Source organism: Oryctolagus cuniculus, chromosome 11, assembly GCF_051225735.1.
Source record: "Oryctolagus cuniculus isolate XC-2025 breed Fujian yellow rabbit chromosome 11, ASM5122573v1, whole genome shotgun sequence".
Lineage (NCBI taxonomy): Eukaryota > Metazoa > Chordata > Mammalia > Lagomorpha > Leporidae > Oryctolagus > Oryctolagus cuniculus.
This window is the reverse complement of record NC_142877.1, coordinates 28,559,486-28,577,126: the sequence shown is the minus strand read 5'-3', so window position 1 is coordinate 28,577,126 and position 17,641 is coordinate 28,559,486. Positions and strand designations below refer to the sequence as shown.

General features: G+C 55.8%; 1 protein-coding gene across 2 annotated transcripts; it reads right to left on the bottom strand.

Moving 5' to 3' along the window:
* Window positions 1-512: 512 nt before the first annotated feature.
* ITPA (inosine triphosphatase) lies at window positions 513-15,794 on the bottom strand. 2 transcript variants are annotated; one of them, XM_008256243.5, is made up of 8 exons: window positions 15,665-15,794; window positions 9,831-9,888; window positions 9,677-9,741; window positions 9,020-9,093; window positions 8,230-8,261; window positions 7,151-7,266; window positions 3,169-3,245; window positions 513-981 (listed from the first exon to the last, which is right to left on the bottom strand). In XM_008256243.5, the coding sequence occupies exons 1-8, from the start codon at window positions 15,728-15,730 to the stop codon at window positions 843-845; spliced, it is 627 nt and encodes a 208-aa protein (XP_008254465.2). In that variant the 5' UTR covers window positions 15,731-15,794; the 3' UTR covers window positions 513-842. The 2 variants fall into 2 exon arrangements, with proteins under 2 accessions (XP_008254465.2, XP_051701188.1); XM_051845228.3 differs by lacking the exon at window positions 3,169-3,245.
* Window positions 15,795-17,641: the final 1,847 nt, after the last annotated feature.

Genomic DNA, 17,641 nt, shown 5'->3' with positions numbered 1-17,641 from the left:
AGTGGATGCCTGGGCCCCCTAAGTCCCTCTCAGAGATTGGCTTTTCTAGGGGCCCAGGAAGGGCTGGAGGCAGCTAAGCTATGTCTTGGTGAGGGCCTCCAGCCTCCAGGCTCCAGGCTGAACCGAGTCATGTCAACCCCCCTCGAGTCAAGGACTCCGTGCCCCTCCCCACAAGGAAGATGCACTTGGCACCATCACAAGCCAACCTTTGAGCTGCTCTACTGGACAGCAACATAAAGGGACAGCGGTGGGCCATCCATGCTGCCCACCTTCTCAGCCTGGCAAACACCATGGCGGCCTGCTGGGTGGTGGCATCTCCTAATGGGTGGGCAGACAGCGTGGATGTGGCATGGAAGAAGACACGTTCCTTCTTATGAGAGGAAGGAACACAAGCAGAAGTGTGGCTGCAGCCAGCAAGGGCAGGCAAACACGGCCCCGGCCCACCAGCCCTACCCACAAGGCTTCCTGCACCTGTCGGGGACTCGGGGCACAGCCAGCAGCCCAGGGCAGGGTTCACGTAGATACATCTGATTTATTTTGGAAACAAGTGCCTCCGGGAATTACCGTTGCATTTTCAAAATATCTAAGGCTGTTTGGTCTTCCCCACGCCTTCAGTCCTGCCATGGCCAGTTTCAACACCACGGTCGTCCTTCCAGGACCCCAGGCCTGGAGGCTGCAGGAGGGATCACTGCCTTGGGGGCAGCTTGCCCAGTTTCTTAAGCAGAACCAGCTGCTCCTCTGGACAGGGCTGGTGGTGAGGCTGCCCCGACACCCGCGGGAGGAGAGAACAGTGAAGGAAGCACTTTTCAAGGGGGTGCCTGCCTGCTGGCGGAGGTCTTGGGCTAGCTCTCGCCGGATCCATGGCCAGGGGCTCCTGCGGCCCCAGGAGGAGTCAGGCTGCCGAAGTACTCCTGCAGGGCCAGCAGGGCCTTGAAGCGGTGCGAGATGGCGTTCTTCTCAGCCTTGGGCATCTCTGCATACCTGGGGAGGACAGCAAGAGCTGTGACGGAGCCTGGCCGACTGTGGGCACCCCCCAGCCCAGCCCACGCTCCGAGCCCCCAGCCCCGGGAGGCAGTTAATCTATCATCTGTCTGTCTGTCTATCTCTCATTCTTCATTTGAAAGGCAGACAGAGACCTTCCATCGATTGGTCATGCCTCAAACGCCTCTAACAGCCAAGAGCCAGGAACTCAACTGAGGTCTCCCACATGGGTGGCAGGGACCCAACTCCCAGGGTGTGCGCTGGCAGGAAGCAGAGCCAGAGCTCACGCAGGCACTCGGGATGCTGCGTCCAAGCATCTCAGCCACTGCGCCAGGTGCCTGCCCCTGGGGGCGGGGCTTCGACGGACTGATCAACACACCTCCTTGGGAGCAGACACTGTGGCACAGCGAGTGAAGCCAGCTACTCTGCTTCTGATCCAGCTTCCTGCTAATGAGCCCAGGCAGCGGCAGACGGCTCAAGTACTTGGGTCCCTGACACCCACGCGGACCTGAATGGAGTTCCTGATGACTGCTTCGCCTGGCCCACCCCTGGCTGTTGGAGGGATTTGGGGAGTGAACCAGGTAATGGAAGATCTTTCTCTTTCAAATAATAAAAACAAACAAACAAAAAAAGACACCACTTGGGACGCCTGCATCCCACGTCAGAGTGCGTAGGCGGGAGTCCTCGCTGCAGTTTTGACCTCAGCTTCCCGCTAAGGCACAGGAGGCAGCAGGTGATCGCTGAAGTGGCCGGATCCCTTCCGCCCCTCTGGGACACCTGGATGGAGTCCTGGCTCCTGGCTTCACCCTGGCCCAGCCCTGCTACTGCATGCAGGCATTCGGGGATTGGGCCAGTGGGTGGGAGATCTCTGCCTGTTTTCCAAATAAAATAATAATAAAAACACCTCGCTCTGGTGTGGGGAGCAAACCGGACTAGACTGTTACTGGAATTAAGACTTATTCTATGCATCTGCTCTCCCACAATATGGCGCTGGGAGAGAAGTAAACAGCTTCCGCACAGCTGCCTCCAGTTCAACCAATTAACTGTAGGACTTGCTCCTGATTGGAGAGCAGCGTACTCGGCGTGTGGGCAGCCGAGTTGGGATTGGCAGAGAAGGACTATAAAGGAGGAGAGAGACGGCATGCACCAGGAACATCTATGGGGAACATCTAAGGGAACCCGTGCAGCCCCCAGAGAGCCGGCCGGCGGTGTGCCGCTCCCCTGCGGAAGTGGGGAATGCGGCCAGGGGGAACTGCCCTTCCACGGAGGTGGAAGGGATAGTAGCCAACCCGGGAAGAACCAGCAGCAAACCCGGGGAGGGCCGAGCAGACGAAAGAACAGCGCAGGGTCCTGTGTTGCTCCTCCACGAAGACGGGGAGCGACACTCTGGCATGTCCAAAAGTTGTCAAGGGAAGCTGGGGACAGGGATGAGCTGTGTGTTTGATCAGCTTTGTCCTCTGTTGACAGGAAACAGTGAGGCCTGACACAGCAAACACAGCAGCTCCTCCAATGCAGTGGACGGGCCGAGAACAGAGCCGCTGGCCGGGGGCCCAGCCTCTATGCCAGGACTCTGGCGAGGCAATAACCCACTCCCCTGTGACCTTCATCCCTATGTGTCCAGTCCAGCTGCCACTAGCCACATGTGACTATTCAGAGGAATGACAACTGAATTAGAGTAATTTCGGTTCTTCAGTCTCGCCCCATTTCAGCTGTCCCACATGGGGCTGGTGGCTGGCCACGTGGACAGTGCAGACACAGAACATTTCTGTCACCAAACAGCTCCCTTGGGCAGCACAGCTTCAGTGTCCTTAGCTCTGCCAGGCCCCAGGCTACACCGCCCAGGCCTAGAAAGCCCAATTCCAATAACAGTCAGTGTGTGGCCTTGATGGGGAGTTGAGGAATCTACAAAACTGTCAGGTTTGTAAATGACAGGCCAAGGCGAGGAGGGAAGCCACTGGTCACACAGCTGCTCCCAAGTGGACCAGAGGCCCAGAGCCCAGACTCAGCTCCGCATGGCTGCCTCCTCTGCGGAGGACTGGGCCACCCAGATTCCTGGTGTCCATCCCAGCACAGCTGCCTTCAGCCGGAACGGCATCCTCAGAGCCCGTGCCCGCCCCCACCCACATGCCTGCAGCAGGGCGAGGCACAGGCCCAGCCCTACACCCGGGGAGACATCGGGGTTCTTACGTCTGCTCATATCCATCAGGCTGAAAGCAGGGGTCCCAGCCAAAGTCCCGGGAGCCTCGAGGTACCACAATCCGGCCCTGCCAAAGAAGGGGGCAGGTGTGTCACTGGGCGTAGAGGATATGCACCAGCGTGCACTGGGCTAGTGTGTAGATTTGCCTAAATCATATTTACTCACGACGCAGGTTCAAAGGATATGTAGTGCTTGTAAATGCTTGCTGACTACATAAATAAAGTGCAGAGCAGAGCAGGGCAGCCCTCCACGCACACGCAGGGTGGCCCTCGTACTCAGTTGGTCCACTAATCCTACAGGGGCCACCTCACATTTGACGACCTGTGACCTCACTGAAGGAAAATGAGTCAACTTTGGGACACTGACAGAAGGCAATTTCTGGGGCTGCTGTCTGGCCCACTGGTGAACACAGCGGTTATGTTGTGCTACCAGAGTACCAGGGTTCGAGTCCTGGCTCTGCTCTAGATCCCAGTTTCCTGCTAACCCTGGGAGGCAGCAGGTGATGGCTCAAGTACTTGGGCCCCTCCGACCCATCAGGGCAACCTGTTCCCAGCCCCAGATATTGTGGGCATTTGGGGAGTGAACCAGTGGGTGGCAGTTCAGTCTGTGTCTAAATGACGAAAGAGGGGCTGGCCCTGTGGCGTAGCGGGTAAAACCACCGCCTGCAGTGCTGGCATCCTATTTGGGTGTTGGTTCAAGCCCCAGCTGCCCCACTCCTGATCCAGCTCTCTGCTATGGCCTGGAAAAGCAGTGGAAGATGGCCCAAGTGCTTGGGCCCCTGCACCTGTGTGGAAGACTCAGAAGCTCCTGGCTCCTGGCTTCAGATTGGCCCAGCTCCAGCCGTTGCGGCCATCTGGGGAGTGAATCAGTGGACAGAAGAATCTCTCTCTCTCTCTCTGCCTCTAACTATACCTTTCAAATAAATAATCTTTCAAAAAATATTTTTCTCCTGGGAAGGGTCTTTTGCAGACAATCCCTCCGCCTGCTGCTGATACAGCATTTCTCAAACCCAAGAGGCGCTCCAACAATGAAGGAAACACAGCAGCGCCCAGCTCACAAGAGCTCAGCACATGGAGGGTGGGGGTGGGGGCGGGGCCAGGCCAGTGACACTGTGTTGAGTGAGTGTTGGGCCACTTGCATCTCATATGGGAGTGCCTGGTTCAGTCTCGCCTCTGGTTCCAATCCAGCTTAATGCTAACATGCACCAACAGATAATGGCTCAAACAGTTGAGTCCCCGTGGCCCACATTTGAGACATGGATGGAGTTCCTGGCTCCTGGCTTTGGCCTGGCCCAGCCCTGGCTGTTGCAGCCATCTGGGGAGTGAAGCCAGCAGATGGAAGATATCTTTCTCTTTCAAATAAATAAAAACAAATACATGTCTAAAAAAACTAAACACTGGCTGCCATAGGCAAATCCCACATGAGAGAACCAATACAGTGACATGTCATGTTGTCATCAAAGTAAAAAAAAAAAAACCTAGCCTAAAACATACAAGGCGACATACAATGGGGATTAGCCTCACAAGGTCAAGTGATGCAGCTCAAAGGTGATCTCTGCTTCTTCCAGGGGGGAGGCTGTGTGCCCAAGGCCAGTTACTGACCCTCTCTGAACCTCACCCGCTTGAGCAGCTTCAGCGGGCCAGGCAGTGCCCTCAGCACCAGGGGCACAGCAGGCCTAGCCCTGCCTTCCGACCATGGATTGCTTAAGCAAAACAGGCATCACCCCGGTAAGCAAATTGATGATCGCCACATGCAAAGTGCCTCAAAGGGAACAGGGTGCTGAGCTCCAGAAGGGCAGATGGAGTGACTTGGATGGGAAGCCCGGGGAAGGCCATCGTGAGGACGGGATGCTTTGGCCACATAGGGCAGGCGCGGACCAGGCGAGGCGAAGGTCCTGGCACATCTGACCTGCTGGAAGCACAGTGTGGCTGACATGCCGGAGTGGACGAGGTCGTCCAGTGCGGCAGAGTGGACAGGGAGTGGACAGGTGAGAGCAGAACAAGATGAAGAAACAGGGCTGGCAAGGAACCAAGTCCACGAAGCAGAGCGATGACAGGGAACGGAAAGGACCATGGTGAGCATGTAAACAGGGCAGCTGCGCTCAGGCACCCCCAGGAAGGGGTGGTCACATTTCTGAGCTTTCGAGAGAAGTGGACATTTCTGTGAAAGCAGAACACAACTGATTTGTGATCATTTAACCAGGGGGCTGGCACTGTAGCGTAGTAGGTTAAGCTTCCGCCTGAGGCGCCAGCATCCCATATGGGCGCTGGTTCAAGTCCCGGCTGCTCCACTTCTGATCCAGCTCTGCTGTGGCCTGGGAAAGCAGCAAAAGATGGCCCAAGTCCTGGGGCCCTACACCTGCATGGGAGACCTGGAAGAAGCTCCTGGCTCCTGGCTTCAGACTGGTGCAGCTCCAGCCATTGTGGCCAACTGGGGAGTGAACCAGCAAATGGAAGACCTCTCTCTCTCTCTCTCTCTGCCTCTCCTTCTCTCTCTGTGTAACTCTGACTTTCAAATAAATATATAAATCTTAAACAAACAAACAAACAAAAAAACAACTTTGACTAGGCAATACGATCCACCAGTTGCACTTCTGGGTTTTTATCTCAAATAACTGGGAAAAGGATTGTGAAAACTTCTCTGCACTCCCACGTTCACTGCAACATTACTCACAATAGCCAAGAGGTACCTACATGTCCACAAATGGAAAAGGGATAAAGAAAATACAGTCTAGGCACACAGTAGAATATTATTCCACCTTAAGATTGAAGGAAATTGGAGCCCGCACTGTGGCGTAGCACCCTAAGCTGCCGCCTGTGATGCCAGCATCCCATATGGGTGCCAGCTGGTGTCCTGGCTACTCCCTGCTGATGGCCTGGGAAAGGCAGCAGAAGATGGCACCAATGTCTGGGCCTTGTCACCACTGTGGGAGACCCGGATGAAGCTCCTGGCTCTTGGCTTCAGCCTGGCCCAGCGTTGGCTGTTGCAGAGTTGGGCAGTGAACCAGAGGTGGAAGACCTCTCTCTCTCTCTCTCTGTCTCTCCTCCCCTCTCTCTGTAACTCTGACTTTTAAATAAAGAAATATTAAAAAAAAAAATAAGATTGTAGGAAATACTGCCGTCCGCGGTGACATGGATGGACGTTGAGGCCACTATGCTAAGTGACCCACGTCACTCACATGAGGGCAGCAGTCTATGACTGTACTTCTACGAGGACTGGAAAGTGGTCACTCAGAAATAAGGAGAATGAGGGCTGCTGGGGGCTGCGGAGTGCGACAGGGCGAGTTGCTCAGTGAGTTTCAGATGGGCAGGAGGAAGAGCCCTGGCGACCCGGGGCGCGGCATGTGGACGTGCTGGCTGCCGCCGCACCGCACACTCAGACGCAGCTCAGTGCCACGTTCCCACCCCCGCCGTCACCACCACCTCCAACACACGTGGAAGCAACAAGGCAGAAGGAGTCCGAGTGGGCAGCCCCCGCAGAGCCTCCGGCTTTTACCCCGAGCGGAGGGGGACATTCTTCCTGCCGCAGGAGAATAGAAGGGGCCGGGGGAGCTGGTTGGCCTGAGTCTTCCAGACCCTGAGAGAAGCAGCTGCACCCCGGGGTCTGACAGGCGGGCGTGGGGGCTGAACAGCAGCCGGAGGAGGAAGGAGTCCGAGTGAGAATTAAGATTCTACATGCACATAAGGTCAGGAAGGATGTGAGACAGTCAAAGGTGGCTGCAGCCTTGGCAGCTTGGAGAAGCCCGGGCTGAGGGGGGTTGGGGGTAGGCACCGTCAGTGTGTAGTTGGCCTCTAAGCACAGCGCGAGATCCGGGTCTGTCAGGCAGACCTGGCCTCAGGAGCCCACGGGTCAGGGAAGCTTCAGGACTGGCATCACCGGGAGCCTCTCAGCAAGACCCGGGGGGCAGTCGACTCTGCTGGAGCGCCCTCTGGTGGCAAGTGCGGGAACAACAACAGGCGGGTGGGTACGCACCGAGGTCCGGCCCCGGAACAGGCGCACGGGCTCGCTGGGGTCCCCGGTGCTGAAGGCGAATGTGCAGAGCGCATAGGCTGACTTGTCCTCGAAGCCGGCCAGGAGCTGGTGGAGACCTGCGGGCGAGTGCAGTGAGGGCTCAGTGCACCTGTCCTGCCCACTTCCTACACTGTCCCTGGAAGCCCCCCAAGGGAGGGGAGGGAGGAGCCCCCAAACTGGATGGGGTGAGGGCACCGGGTTCGAAGCTGAAGGCTGCGAGTAGGGAAGGCTCCCCTGGCACAGGCTTTGCGATACACAGGAAATCTGCCCATGCAGGGTGGCTCTTGGTTCACCTGTAAAAGGCTTTCCGCTACCACCAAGGGAATCTGCAAGTGATCACACAATACTAAGAAATTATTGTTACTCCAGCTGGTTAATGCTTTGTCATCTTGTAGAGATAATAGGCTGAAGAACTTCAAAGAGATGACTTTGGGATTTGCTTTAAAATACTGGACTGGGAAAAAATTATGTGTGGGGGGCCAAGTGGGGTGGGTGGGTACAGATGTCGTGAGACAGGCCTGGTGCTGATCACCGGGAAGCTGGGTGGGTGATGGGGAATGGGGTTCACTACCCCACTGCTCATTTTCTTGTTTTAATTGACAAACAGCAGCTACATACATGTATGGTCATTCTAGTCCACTGTTGGGTAGGTCTGACACGCTCATCACAGCAAGCGTTTTCAAAGCACCCAAAGCAGGGAGCGTTTTGGCCTACACCTGTGAGTGAAGGGCACGAATTGCCGGGGCCTCCGGGGAGCTGCCCCTGAGCCTTAGGCCAGCCCCTGGCCGAGGTCAAGCCAGCAGGCAACTGCCAGGGTCAAGTCCCTCGAGACCCACAATCAACTTCAGCCCCTTTGTCCCTCAGTCACAGCTCCCGCCAGCCCCTCCCCCACCTTGGATACTCTGCAATCAGGCAGGTGTGAGCGGCAGGTTACGGACAGGGAAAAGGTAGGGGCTGCGCGCGGAACTGCTGATTAGCAGCTGGGGCACCCGGATCCCCAGCGCTCAACAGACGTGGGGGAGCGGCAGAGGGGAGAATACCTTCAGGCTTCAGCTTCTCCAGAAACCACTTTCTGCAAGAGAAGTAAAGGCGGTCAGACGCAGGGCCGGGCGGACGTCCCCTCTACCGAGACCCGTGCGCCAGGCCAGCGAGGGCGGGCAAACGCAAACAAACAGCTCCAACCCAAATGCAGAGCAAGAATCTAACGAGGAAAAAGGGGACGAAGGCCAACAGGCGACATACGGAAGACCCAATAATGCATGTGGTGACGCTCCACAGTCCCCAGACTGCCAAACACTAAAAGGGCCCGAGAGTGTGGGCACAGGTGTGCAGCACACCCCGCGGGGCTTCGTGTGGACGCTGCTGCCTTGGCAGACTGCCTGGTCAGCCGCGAGCTCGAGACACACGCGCGAACCCAGCACCAGCACCTCCACACGTGTGCCCCCAAGCCCAGCGGGGGCCGCACACTGGGGTATCTGCGTCCTAGACACTCACAAAGACCTTCCGAGGGGGACCACGCACTAAACGGTTTTTAAGAAATCAGTTTTTAGATCCCAACCTCCTTATTTCCTCTTTCCTGAAACCGATCTATGAATGTGCTCCTCGATGGGTGGGCGCCCGTTTCCCATCGACTTACACAACCACATTCTCACGCACGAAGGAAAGGGCCGCCTCTCCTTGTACCCCTAACCCTCCCCTGGACGATCTGAAATATCCTCGCTGATGCCAAGACGGTGAATGGCCCGCGGGGTCCGCTAACCGATCGCTGCAGTCCTGGTGCTGCTGCAGCGAGGCCCAGCGGGGGGGGGGGGGGGGGGCCAGGGCACTCACATGTAGGGGCCGGGGAGTCCGCCGAGGGCGTTGAAGCACAGACAGGTGTCCTCCACCAGCACGGGTCCCTGCACCTGCAGCACGAGGACATGGAGCCCTGAGACCAGGAGCAGGCTCCATCTCTGCCCCGAACGCCAAGGCCGCCAGGCTGGGGCCAAGCACAGCTGACAGAAGCCCACCCAGAGCCAGTAACTCATCTCGGCTGTTTCTCAGAGATGACGACACCAAAACCAGCAAGGGAAGCGCTGGGATTCACACCCGAACAGCCTGGCTCTTCCTACAGTGCTCCTGCTCAGCTCCCCAGGGAGGTGCAGGGCAGGCGAGGATGATGTGGGGAGCAGGTGGGGCTGAAATGTATGTCTTTGGGAATTGCAAGAGAGGCGGGGGGGGGGGCAGAGAATGTGTGTGTCAGTGTGTGTGTGTGTGCATGCATGTGTGTGTGTGCGTGCATGTGTGTGTATGTGTGTATGAGGCAGAGACAGCATGCCGTCGAGGGTGGGAATGGGAGAGTGCTCCAAGGCCAACAGTAACGACTCCTGCCTTGCTGGGTCTGGGCAGATCCCTGAAGTCACAAAAACTGTTCCCACTCTACCACGTCTGCCTGTCCCCAGGAGCCACCAGGACGAGGACCAAGAGGGACAAGCGTAGAACACACACCTGGCGAGCCGCCTCCTGACACTTCTGTATGGAGATCTCATCCGGCTCTCCCTGGTACTCCGGCACTTATCAGGGAAACAGACACACACAGTCAGGCCACCCAAAGACAGAGAAATCAAAATATCTTTGAAAATTGAAACAAAATCAGACATACGGTCAATTTTCTGTGCCTCCAAAGTGCACGGAAACTTATCTCCTAGGATCTGAATGACCTGTTCCAAAATGAAAGAACATTCACCACCATCGCCTGCACGCCCGTGCCACAGCTGTCACCACCCTTCCCAGCAGGTGCTCTCCCGCCAGTCCCCCAGGGCCATCCCAGCAGGTGAGAGCGCCCCTCACTCCGCTGCTCCTCTTCCTTCAGCTCTCTGCTGGTGCCAACCCAACCCCTAGCCAGTTCACCCGCTTCCCTTCTCAAGGCTCTCAGAAACCACACTCATCCGCCTAGGCCAGTGGCTACCCACCATTCAGGAGGACTGCAAACTCGGATAGGGAGATAAATATTTATTTTCCCTGACAGGGGCTGGTGCTGTGGCGTAGTAAGTAAAGCTGCTGCCTGCAGTGCCAGCATCCCATATGGGCGCTGGTTCACTGACACCTAATCAAAATGTAGCCTTTTTTCTTTTTAATTTTCTTTTTTTTTTAAGATATTTTATTTGAAAGTCAGAGTTACACAGAGAGAGGAGAGGCAGAGAGAGACAGAGACAGAGACAAAGAGAGAGAGAGAGAGAAAGGGAGGGAGGTCTTCCATCTGTTGGTTCACTCCCCAATTGGCTGCAATGGCTGGAGCTGCGCCAATCCGAAGGCAGGAGCCAGAGCTTCTTCCAGGTCTCCCACAAGAGTGCAGGGACCCAAGCACTTGGGTCATCCTCTACTGCTTTCTCAGGCCATGGCAGAGAGCTGGATCGGAAGCGGAGCAGCTGGGACTTGAACTGGCGCCCATATGGGATGCCGGCGCTTCAGGCCAGAGCGTTAACCCGCTGTGCTACAGCACCAGCCCCTTTAATTTTCATTTATTTGAAAGGCAGAGAGACAGAGAAAAACAGAGATCTCTCATCGGCTGGTTCAGTCGCCCAGATGCCCACGGCAGCTGGAGCTGAACCAGGCTAAAGTCAGGAGCCCAGAACTCACTCAATCTAGTCTCCCATGTGGTGCAGGGACCCAAATACTCGAGATATCACTACTGCCTCCCGGAGTGCGCATTAGCAAGAAGCTGGAACTAGAAGCAGACCCAGGACTTGAACCTGGCACTGTGACATAAGGGACACAGGCATCCGAGGCAGTGTCTTAACTGCTGCACCCAGCGCCCACACCCAGCACCTACCCCCAGCGCCTTCTTCAAATGTGGGAGACCCATGTTCTCAGAGAGAGGTTTGAGGTCTGGCATCCGGCATGGACTGTTCGGGGCGGCACTCACTGTCTGCCTCACTGGTTGTTCTCAGGATTCCCAAACCCTTCGTCAGCACGGGGCTATGGCTCCTGAGAAGGCCACCCTGCCTGCCATCAGTCATGACTGCACCCCTTGGCCTGCCTCAGATACATTCTGTGACGGTCACCCTCTGACTCCTACATAGGTCCCACCTCCTTGGATATGGCTGACTGAGTTGGGGCAACTACCCTCCCCTTTATGTTTATTTAATTCCACTTGAAAGGCTGAACAACACAGAGAAAATGAGAGAAAGATCTTCCATCTACTGGTTCATTCCCCAAATGCCTACAAAAGAGCGCGGGCTGGGCTAGGCCAGAGCCAGGAGCCTGCAACTCCATCCAGGTTCACAGGGGTGGCAGGGACCCAAGTACTTGAGCCATCATCTGTTCCTCCCAGGATGTATCAGCAGAGGCGTAGCGGGGACTTGAACCAGCACTGATAGAGGATGCAGGCGTCCCAAACAGTGGCTTAACCTGCTGTGCCACAGTGCCTGCTGCATGGGGCAAACCTTTGATCCAAGCACAGTCCATCGAAGCCTCATTGTCCCCTCTACCAGCAGGGAATACAGCAGAAAGCAAGACCCACAGGAGGAGCAGCCAGCTAACAGGACGAGGATGTCAGGGGCATCCTCCCGGCCTGTGGGTATGGCCAGGGAGCAGCCTGCGTGGGCTCCGTATCTCTGATCCCAGCAGTCCTCTCGGCTAGCCGCACGCTCCCTGTAAGAGACTGGGCCCAAAGCCTTCTTTAGTCTTCTACACAGCAGATGCCCCACATCATTCTGCTGGGGCTCAGAAAATAATCCCCCAAAGCATGGCTCTTTGGGGCCCTGAAGAAGACTCAAACAGCAAAGCCTTTCTCTAAACTTCCCTGTCTTTCTGCTGCTTGCTCCCCTCAAGGGAAGCCAGAGAAAATAGAATTTCCCAATGCAGGTCACAGAAACTAAAACCCCTTTTCCCCAAAGCAGGCCACAAATCCTAAAAATACTACTCTAATATCGCCCTGCCTGTCTGGGAGCTGGCCCCAGCCATGAGTCATTTTCGGAGTGAACCAGCAGATAGAAGATCTCTGCCTTTCAAGTAAATAAATCTTTAAAAAGAACCCCATCTCAGGACCAGTGCTGTGGCATAGTGGGTAAAGCCACCGCCTGCAGTGCTGGCATCTCACATGGGTACCTGTTCAAGTCCCAGCTGCTCCACTTCCGATCCAGCTCTCTGCTAAGGCCTGGGAAAGCAGTGGAGGATGGCCCAAGTCCTTGGGCCCCTGCACCTGTGTGGGAGACCTGGAGCAAGCTCCTGGCTCCTGGCTTCCCAGCTGTGGCTGTGGTAGATATTTGGGGAGTGAACCAGCGGATGGAAGACCTCTCTCTCTGCCTCTCTGTAACTCTGCCTTTCAAATAAATAAATAAATCTTTTTTTTTTTTTTTTTGACAGGAAGAGTGGACAGTGAGAGAGAGAGACAGAGAGAAAGGTCTTCCTTTGCCGTTGGTTCACCTTCTAATGGCCGCTGCGGCCGGCGCACCGCACTGATCTGATGGCAGGAGCTAGGTGCTTCTCCTGGTCTCCCATGGGGTGCAGGGCCCAAGCACTTGGGCCATCCTCCACTGCACTCCCTGGCCACAGCAGAGAGCTGGCCTGGAAGAGGGGCAACCGGGACAGAATCCGGCGCCCCGACTGGGACTAGAACCCGGTGTGCCGGCGCCACAAGGTGGAGGATTAGCCTAGTGAGCCACGGCACTGGCCAAATCAAATTTTTTTTTTTTAATTTTTATTATTTTTTTTTATTTTTGACAGGCAGAGTGGACAGTGAAAGAGACAGAGAGAAAGGTCTTCCTTTTGCCGTTGGTTCACCCTCCAACGGCTGCCGTGGCCGGCACACTGTGGCCAACACACCACGCTGATCCGAAGCAAGGAGCCAGGTGCTTCTCCTGGTCTAACATGCGGGTGCAGGGCCCAAGCACTTGGGTCATCCTCCACTGCACTCCCTGGCCCCTGGCCAGAGCAGAGAGCTGGCCTGGAAGAGGGGCAACCGGGACAGAATCCGGCGCCCCGACTGGGACTAGAACCCAGTGTGCCGGTGCCGCAAGGCGGAGGATTAGCCTACTGAGCCACGGCACCGGCCTAAATAAATCTTAAAAAAAAAAATCTCAGAAGGAGCCTATTTTTCTGATAAGGAAGAAATGCTGCACACAGACGTAAAGGCATTGGATTATATAGCCTTTGTCCAATCACATTTCTTTCTTTTTTTTTTTTTTTTTTTTTTTGACAGGCAGAGTTAGACAGTGAGAGAGAGAGACAGAGAGAAAGTTCTTCCTTTTTCCGCTGGTTCACCCCCCAAATTGCCGCCAGGGCCGGCGTGCTGTGGCTGGCACGCTGCGCTGATCCGAAGCCAGGAGCCAAGTGCCCCCTCCTGGTCTCCCACGGGGTGCAGGGCCCAAGCACTTGAGCCATCCTCCACTGCCTTTCCGGGCCACAGCAGAGAGCTGGACTGGAAGAGGAGCAACCGGGACAGAATCCGGCGCCCCAACTGGGAATAGAACCCGGGGTGCCGGCACTGCAGGCAGAGGATTAGCCTAGTGAGCTGAGGCGCTGGCTGTCCAATCACATTTCTAACACATTTGGCCATGCTTCATCAAATCTAAGCAGAAAAATGAGAGATTCCAGGCAAATACTGCCAAGTAAACTAAGTCTCCCACTTGGCACACCTGCATTCCATATCAGAGTGCCTGGTCTGTTGGTTTTTGTTTTTTTGTTTGTTTGTTTGTTTTTTTTACAGAGTGGACAGTGAGAGAGACAGAAAGGTCTTCCTTTGCCTTTGGTTCACCTCCAATGGCCACCGCGGCCAGCGCGCTGCGGCTGGCGCACCACGCTGATCCGAAGGCAGGAGCCAGGTACTTCTCCTGGTCTTCCATGGGGTGCAGGGCCCAGGTACTTGGGCCATCCTCCACTGCACTCCCAGGCCACAGCAGAGAGCTGGCCTGGAAGAGGGGCAACCGGGACAGAATCCGGCGCCCCGACCGGGACTAGAACCTGGTGTGCCGGCGCCGCAAGGCGGAGGATTAGCCTAGTGAGCCGCGGCGCCGGCTGAGTGCCTGGTCTGAGTACTGGCTACTCCACACTTTTATATATATTTGAAAGTTGCAGGGGAGAGAGAAATCTTTCATACTCTGGTTCAGGGGCTGGGCCAGGCCAAAGCCAGGAGCTTCTTGCAGGCCTCCCACATGGGTGGCAGGGGCCCAAGCATTGCGCCATTCTCCTTTTCACAGGCTGTTAGCAGGGAGCTGGATTGGAAGTGGAGCAGCCAGGCCTTAAACTGGTGCCCATATGGGATGCCGGTGCTGCAGGAGGCAACTTTAGCCGCAATGCCACAGCACAGGCCCCTGCTCCAAGCTCTGATTAGCCTTCTGCTAATGCACTGGGAGGCAGCAGATGAAAGCCCAAGGGCTTTAGTTTTCTGCCACCCAAGGGTGAGACTGCATGTTGTTCCTGGACCCTAGCTTCCGCCTGTTCCTACACTGGTGTTGGGGGCACTTGGGGACCGAAGCAGCAGTCTGTGTCACCCTGCCTTTCAAATAAGTACGTCTTTAAGAGGGGGAAGGGGAGGAGCTTTCTCTAAATGGTTGCTCCTGTGCAAGCAGAGCTGATTAAATCCATTTGTGGGCCGGCGCCGCGGCTCACTAGGCTAATCCTCCACCTTGCGGCGCCGGCACACCAGGTTCTAGTCCCGGTCGGGGCGCCGGATTCTGTCCCGGTTGCCCCTCTTCCAGGCCAGCTCTCTGCTGTGGCCAGGGAGTGCAGTGGAGGATGGCCCAGGTGCTTGGGCCCTGCACCCCATGGGAGACCAGGGTAAGTACCTGGCTCCTGCCATCGGATCAGCGCGGTGTGCTGGCCACAGCGCACCGGCCGTGGCGGCCATTGGAGGGTGAACCAACGGCAAAGGAAGACCTTTCTCTCTGTCTCTCTCACTGTCCACTCTGCCTGTCAAAAAAAAAAATCCATTTGTGATGCGCTTCCCTTGCTAACATGTGTCCCCTCGCTGAGGGGGCCTCTAGGAGAGGAAACGTAGCACCCCTGTCTTTCTGCACTTCCCATTTCACAGATGAGGAGGGAGGCTGAGGACATTTCTGGACCATTTACGGGCTTGGGCTTCTCAGTCTAGACCCCCGACCCCCACCCTCTCTGTCTCCGAAACTCCTCGACCAGGAGCAGGATCTGGATCGGTCCCAGAGCAGCGAAGGGGCCCAGCTGGGAGCCTAACTCTGTAAGTGACCTTTGAGACAGATGACAAAGACATTGCTACCCTGGCGCCACTGTCCTCAGAGGCCCCGCGTCCCGATCTGTCAAAGCCCCCATCATCCCTCTCCAACCCGGGGGCGGCCCCACTCCTGGGCGGCAGGCGCCTCCTCATGCCCCGGTCCCTTCCAAGCAGCCGGGTCCTGACCCATCATTCCCGGCCGACCCAACTCGCCATGCTCCCGCCACACCTCCTCCCGGAAGCCGCTTCTGGCTCCTTATTCCCGGCCGCCTGCCGGTCGACCCCCTCCCCCCACATCATCCCAGCACCTCCTCCAGCTTCTTGGCGTTCCCGGTGACAAACACGATCTTCTTCCCAACAAAGGAGGCCGCCATGGTGAGCCGCGGGAGCCCGCGCAATCCCCAGAAGCCTCTTTGCCGGGAGTCGCGCAGCACTTCCGGGTAGCGCCGGAAGAGGGCGGCTTGGTGTCCGTTCTTCCCGCGGGGTGGGCGGGCAGCGCGGGAGCCGAAGTTGCAGGCGGGCCGGGGCGGCAGGGTAGCCGCTGACGGACCCGAAAGCTGAAGCGTCCGCGCGCAGGGCGCCCGGGATGCTGCTTAGACTCCTCGGGAGCCCAGCGCCCCTTTCCCAGATGGGCAGCCTGAGGGGCCGCTGGACGGGGGCTCCTAGGGTGCACCAGCGGGAAGTGGGGCAGGGACTCGAACCGAGGCCCTGTGGTGGGGCGTGATGGGGCGTGTGTTAACTCTCTGTTAAATGCTCACCTCCACAGATAACTTTCTAAAGCTAGAGAACAGATCATCCGCGATGGGGAGCGGCTGCTCTTGATCTCCCAGGCGTGATGAAGCTGCCTGGTTTTCAGCTGCCGGCAGATCTCAGCCGAAGCTGCAGCTTCAGTCAGCAGGAAGGTGTGCATAGGAGCCTTTTTCTTCAAGAGGATGATGGCCGAGCAGCAGGGCACATTCAGGGCCAGCTCTGCCAACGTCTGCGGCAACTCCTCTGGGAGGGGGCATTGGGAGTCTGGAGGCCTCTGGATGCTTGATTAGCCAGTTTCCCTCATGCTGCTGCTCTCTGATAACCTCAGAGAACTTTCTTAGACCCCAGGATTGTCCTCAGCAAACCTACTATCTCCCGGATGTCTACAGCTTCAGCTCCAGGCTCAGGCTAGGAAGAGCTTGTCAGGGATGTGGGTGTAGCCACCAGTGTACCACGCACAGATATGATGGACCGTAGTCAGTGCTGAGAACTGTGATTTATTTTATTTATTTGAAAGGCAGAGAGAGCTGGATCAGAAATAGAGCAGCTGGGACTTGAACTGACACTGAATTTTTACTTTTTACTTATTTAATTATTGTTTTATTTAAAAGGCAGAGAGATAAAGACAGATGTCTTCTGGGGCTGGAGCTGTGGCGTAATGGGTAAAGCCGCTGCCTGCTGTGCAGGCATCCCATATGGCGCTAGTTAGTCCGAGCTGCTCCACTTCCGATCCAGCTCTCTGTTATGGCCTGGGAAAGCAGTGGAAGATGGCCCAAGTCCTTGGGCCCCTGCACCCACGTGGGAGACTCAGAAGAAGCTCCTGGCTCCTGGCTCCTGGCTTCAGATCAGCTCAGCTCTTGCTGTTACTGTCATTTGGGGAGTGAACTAGTGGATGGAAGACCTCTCTTTCAAATAATAAAATAAATCTTTAAAAAAAATGAATGAGTCCCTGTACATTTATCACCCAATATCAATAATTATCAACAATGTCATTTTTATTTCAACTATATTGGGATTTTTGCTCATTTAAAAATTATTTCTAGAGGTTAGCATTTGGAGCAATGGTTAAGATGCCACTTGGGAAGCCCGTGTCACATGTCTGGAATGTCTGGGTTCCTGTATCAGCTATGCTCCTGATTCCAGCTTCCTGCCACTGGGTACCCCAGGAAGCAGCAGGGAATGCTTCAAAATGGCTTAAGTGCTTGGGTCCTTGCCATCCATATGAGAGACCAGATTGCATTGAGTCTCCTGGCTTTGGCCTGGTCCAGCCCTAGCTGTTGTTGACATTTGGAGAGTGAACCACTGGATGGAAAATCTGTCTCTCTGCTTTTCAAATAATAATAATAGTAATAATAATAATAAAAAGATTTAGTTCATATTCAGGCTCCAGGTGTTTTTTTAAAACAATTTAATTGAGCATTTTATAGTTCTTAAACATGTTTTTAAACATTAAGATTATTTTTATTTGGGGCCAGTGCTCTGGCGTAGTAAGTTAAGCCTCCGCCTGCAGCACTAGCATCCCATATGAGTGCCAA

What these genes read in the sequence shown, in the direction of transcription:
- ITPA (XM_008256243.5), bottom strand. Translation starts at nt 15,730, where the DNA reads ATGGCGGCCTCCTTTGTTGGGAAGAAGATCGTGTTTGTCACCGGGAAC. An exon ending in GTCAGGAGGCGGCTCGCCAG is followed by an intron (nt 9,094 to 9,676) that starts GTGTGTGTTCTA and finishes CTCGTGCTGCAG; the next exon opens with GTGCAGGGACCCGTGCTGGT. An exon ending in TGTTCCGGGGCCGGACCTCG is followed by an intron (nt 3,246 to 7,150) that starts GTGCGTACCCAC and finishes CTTCTTTGGCAG; the next exon opens with GGCCGGATTGTGGTACCTCG.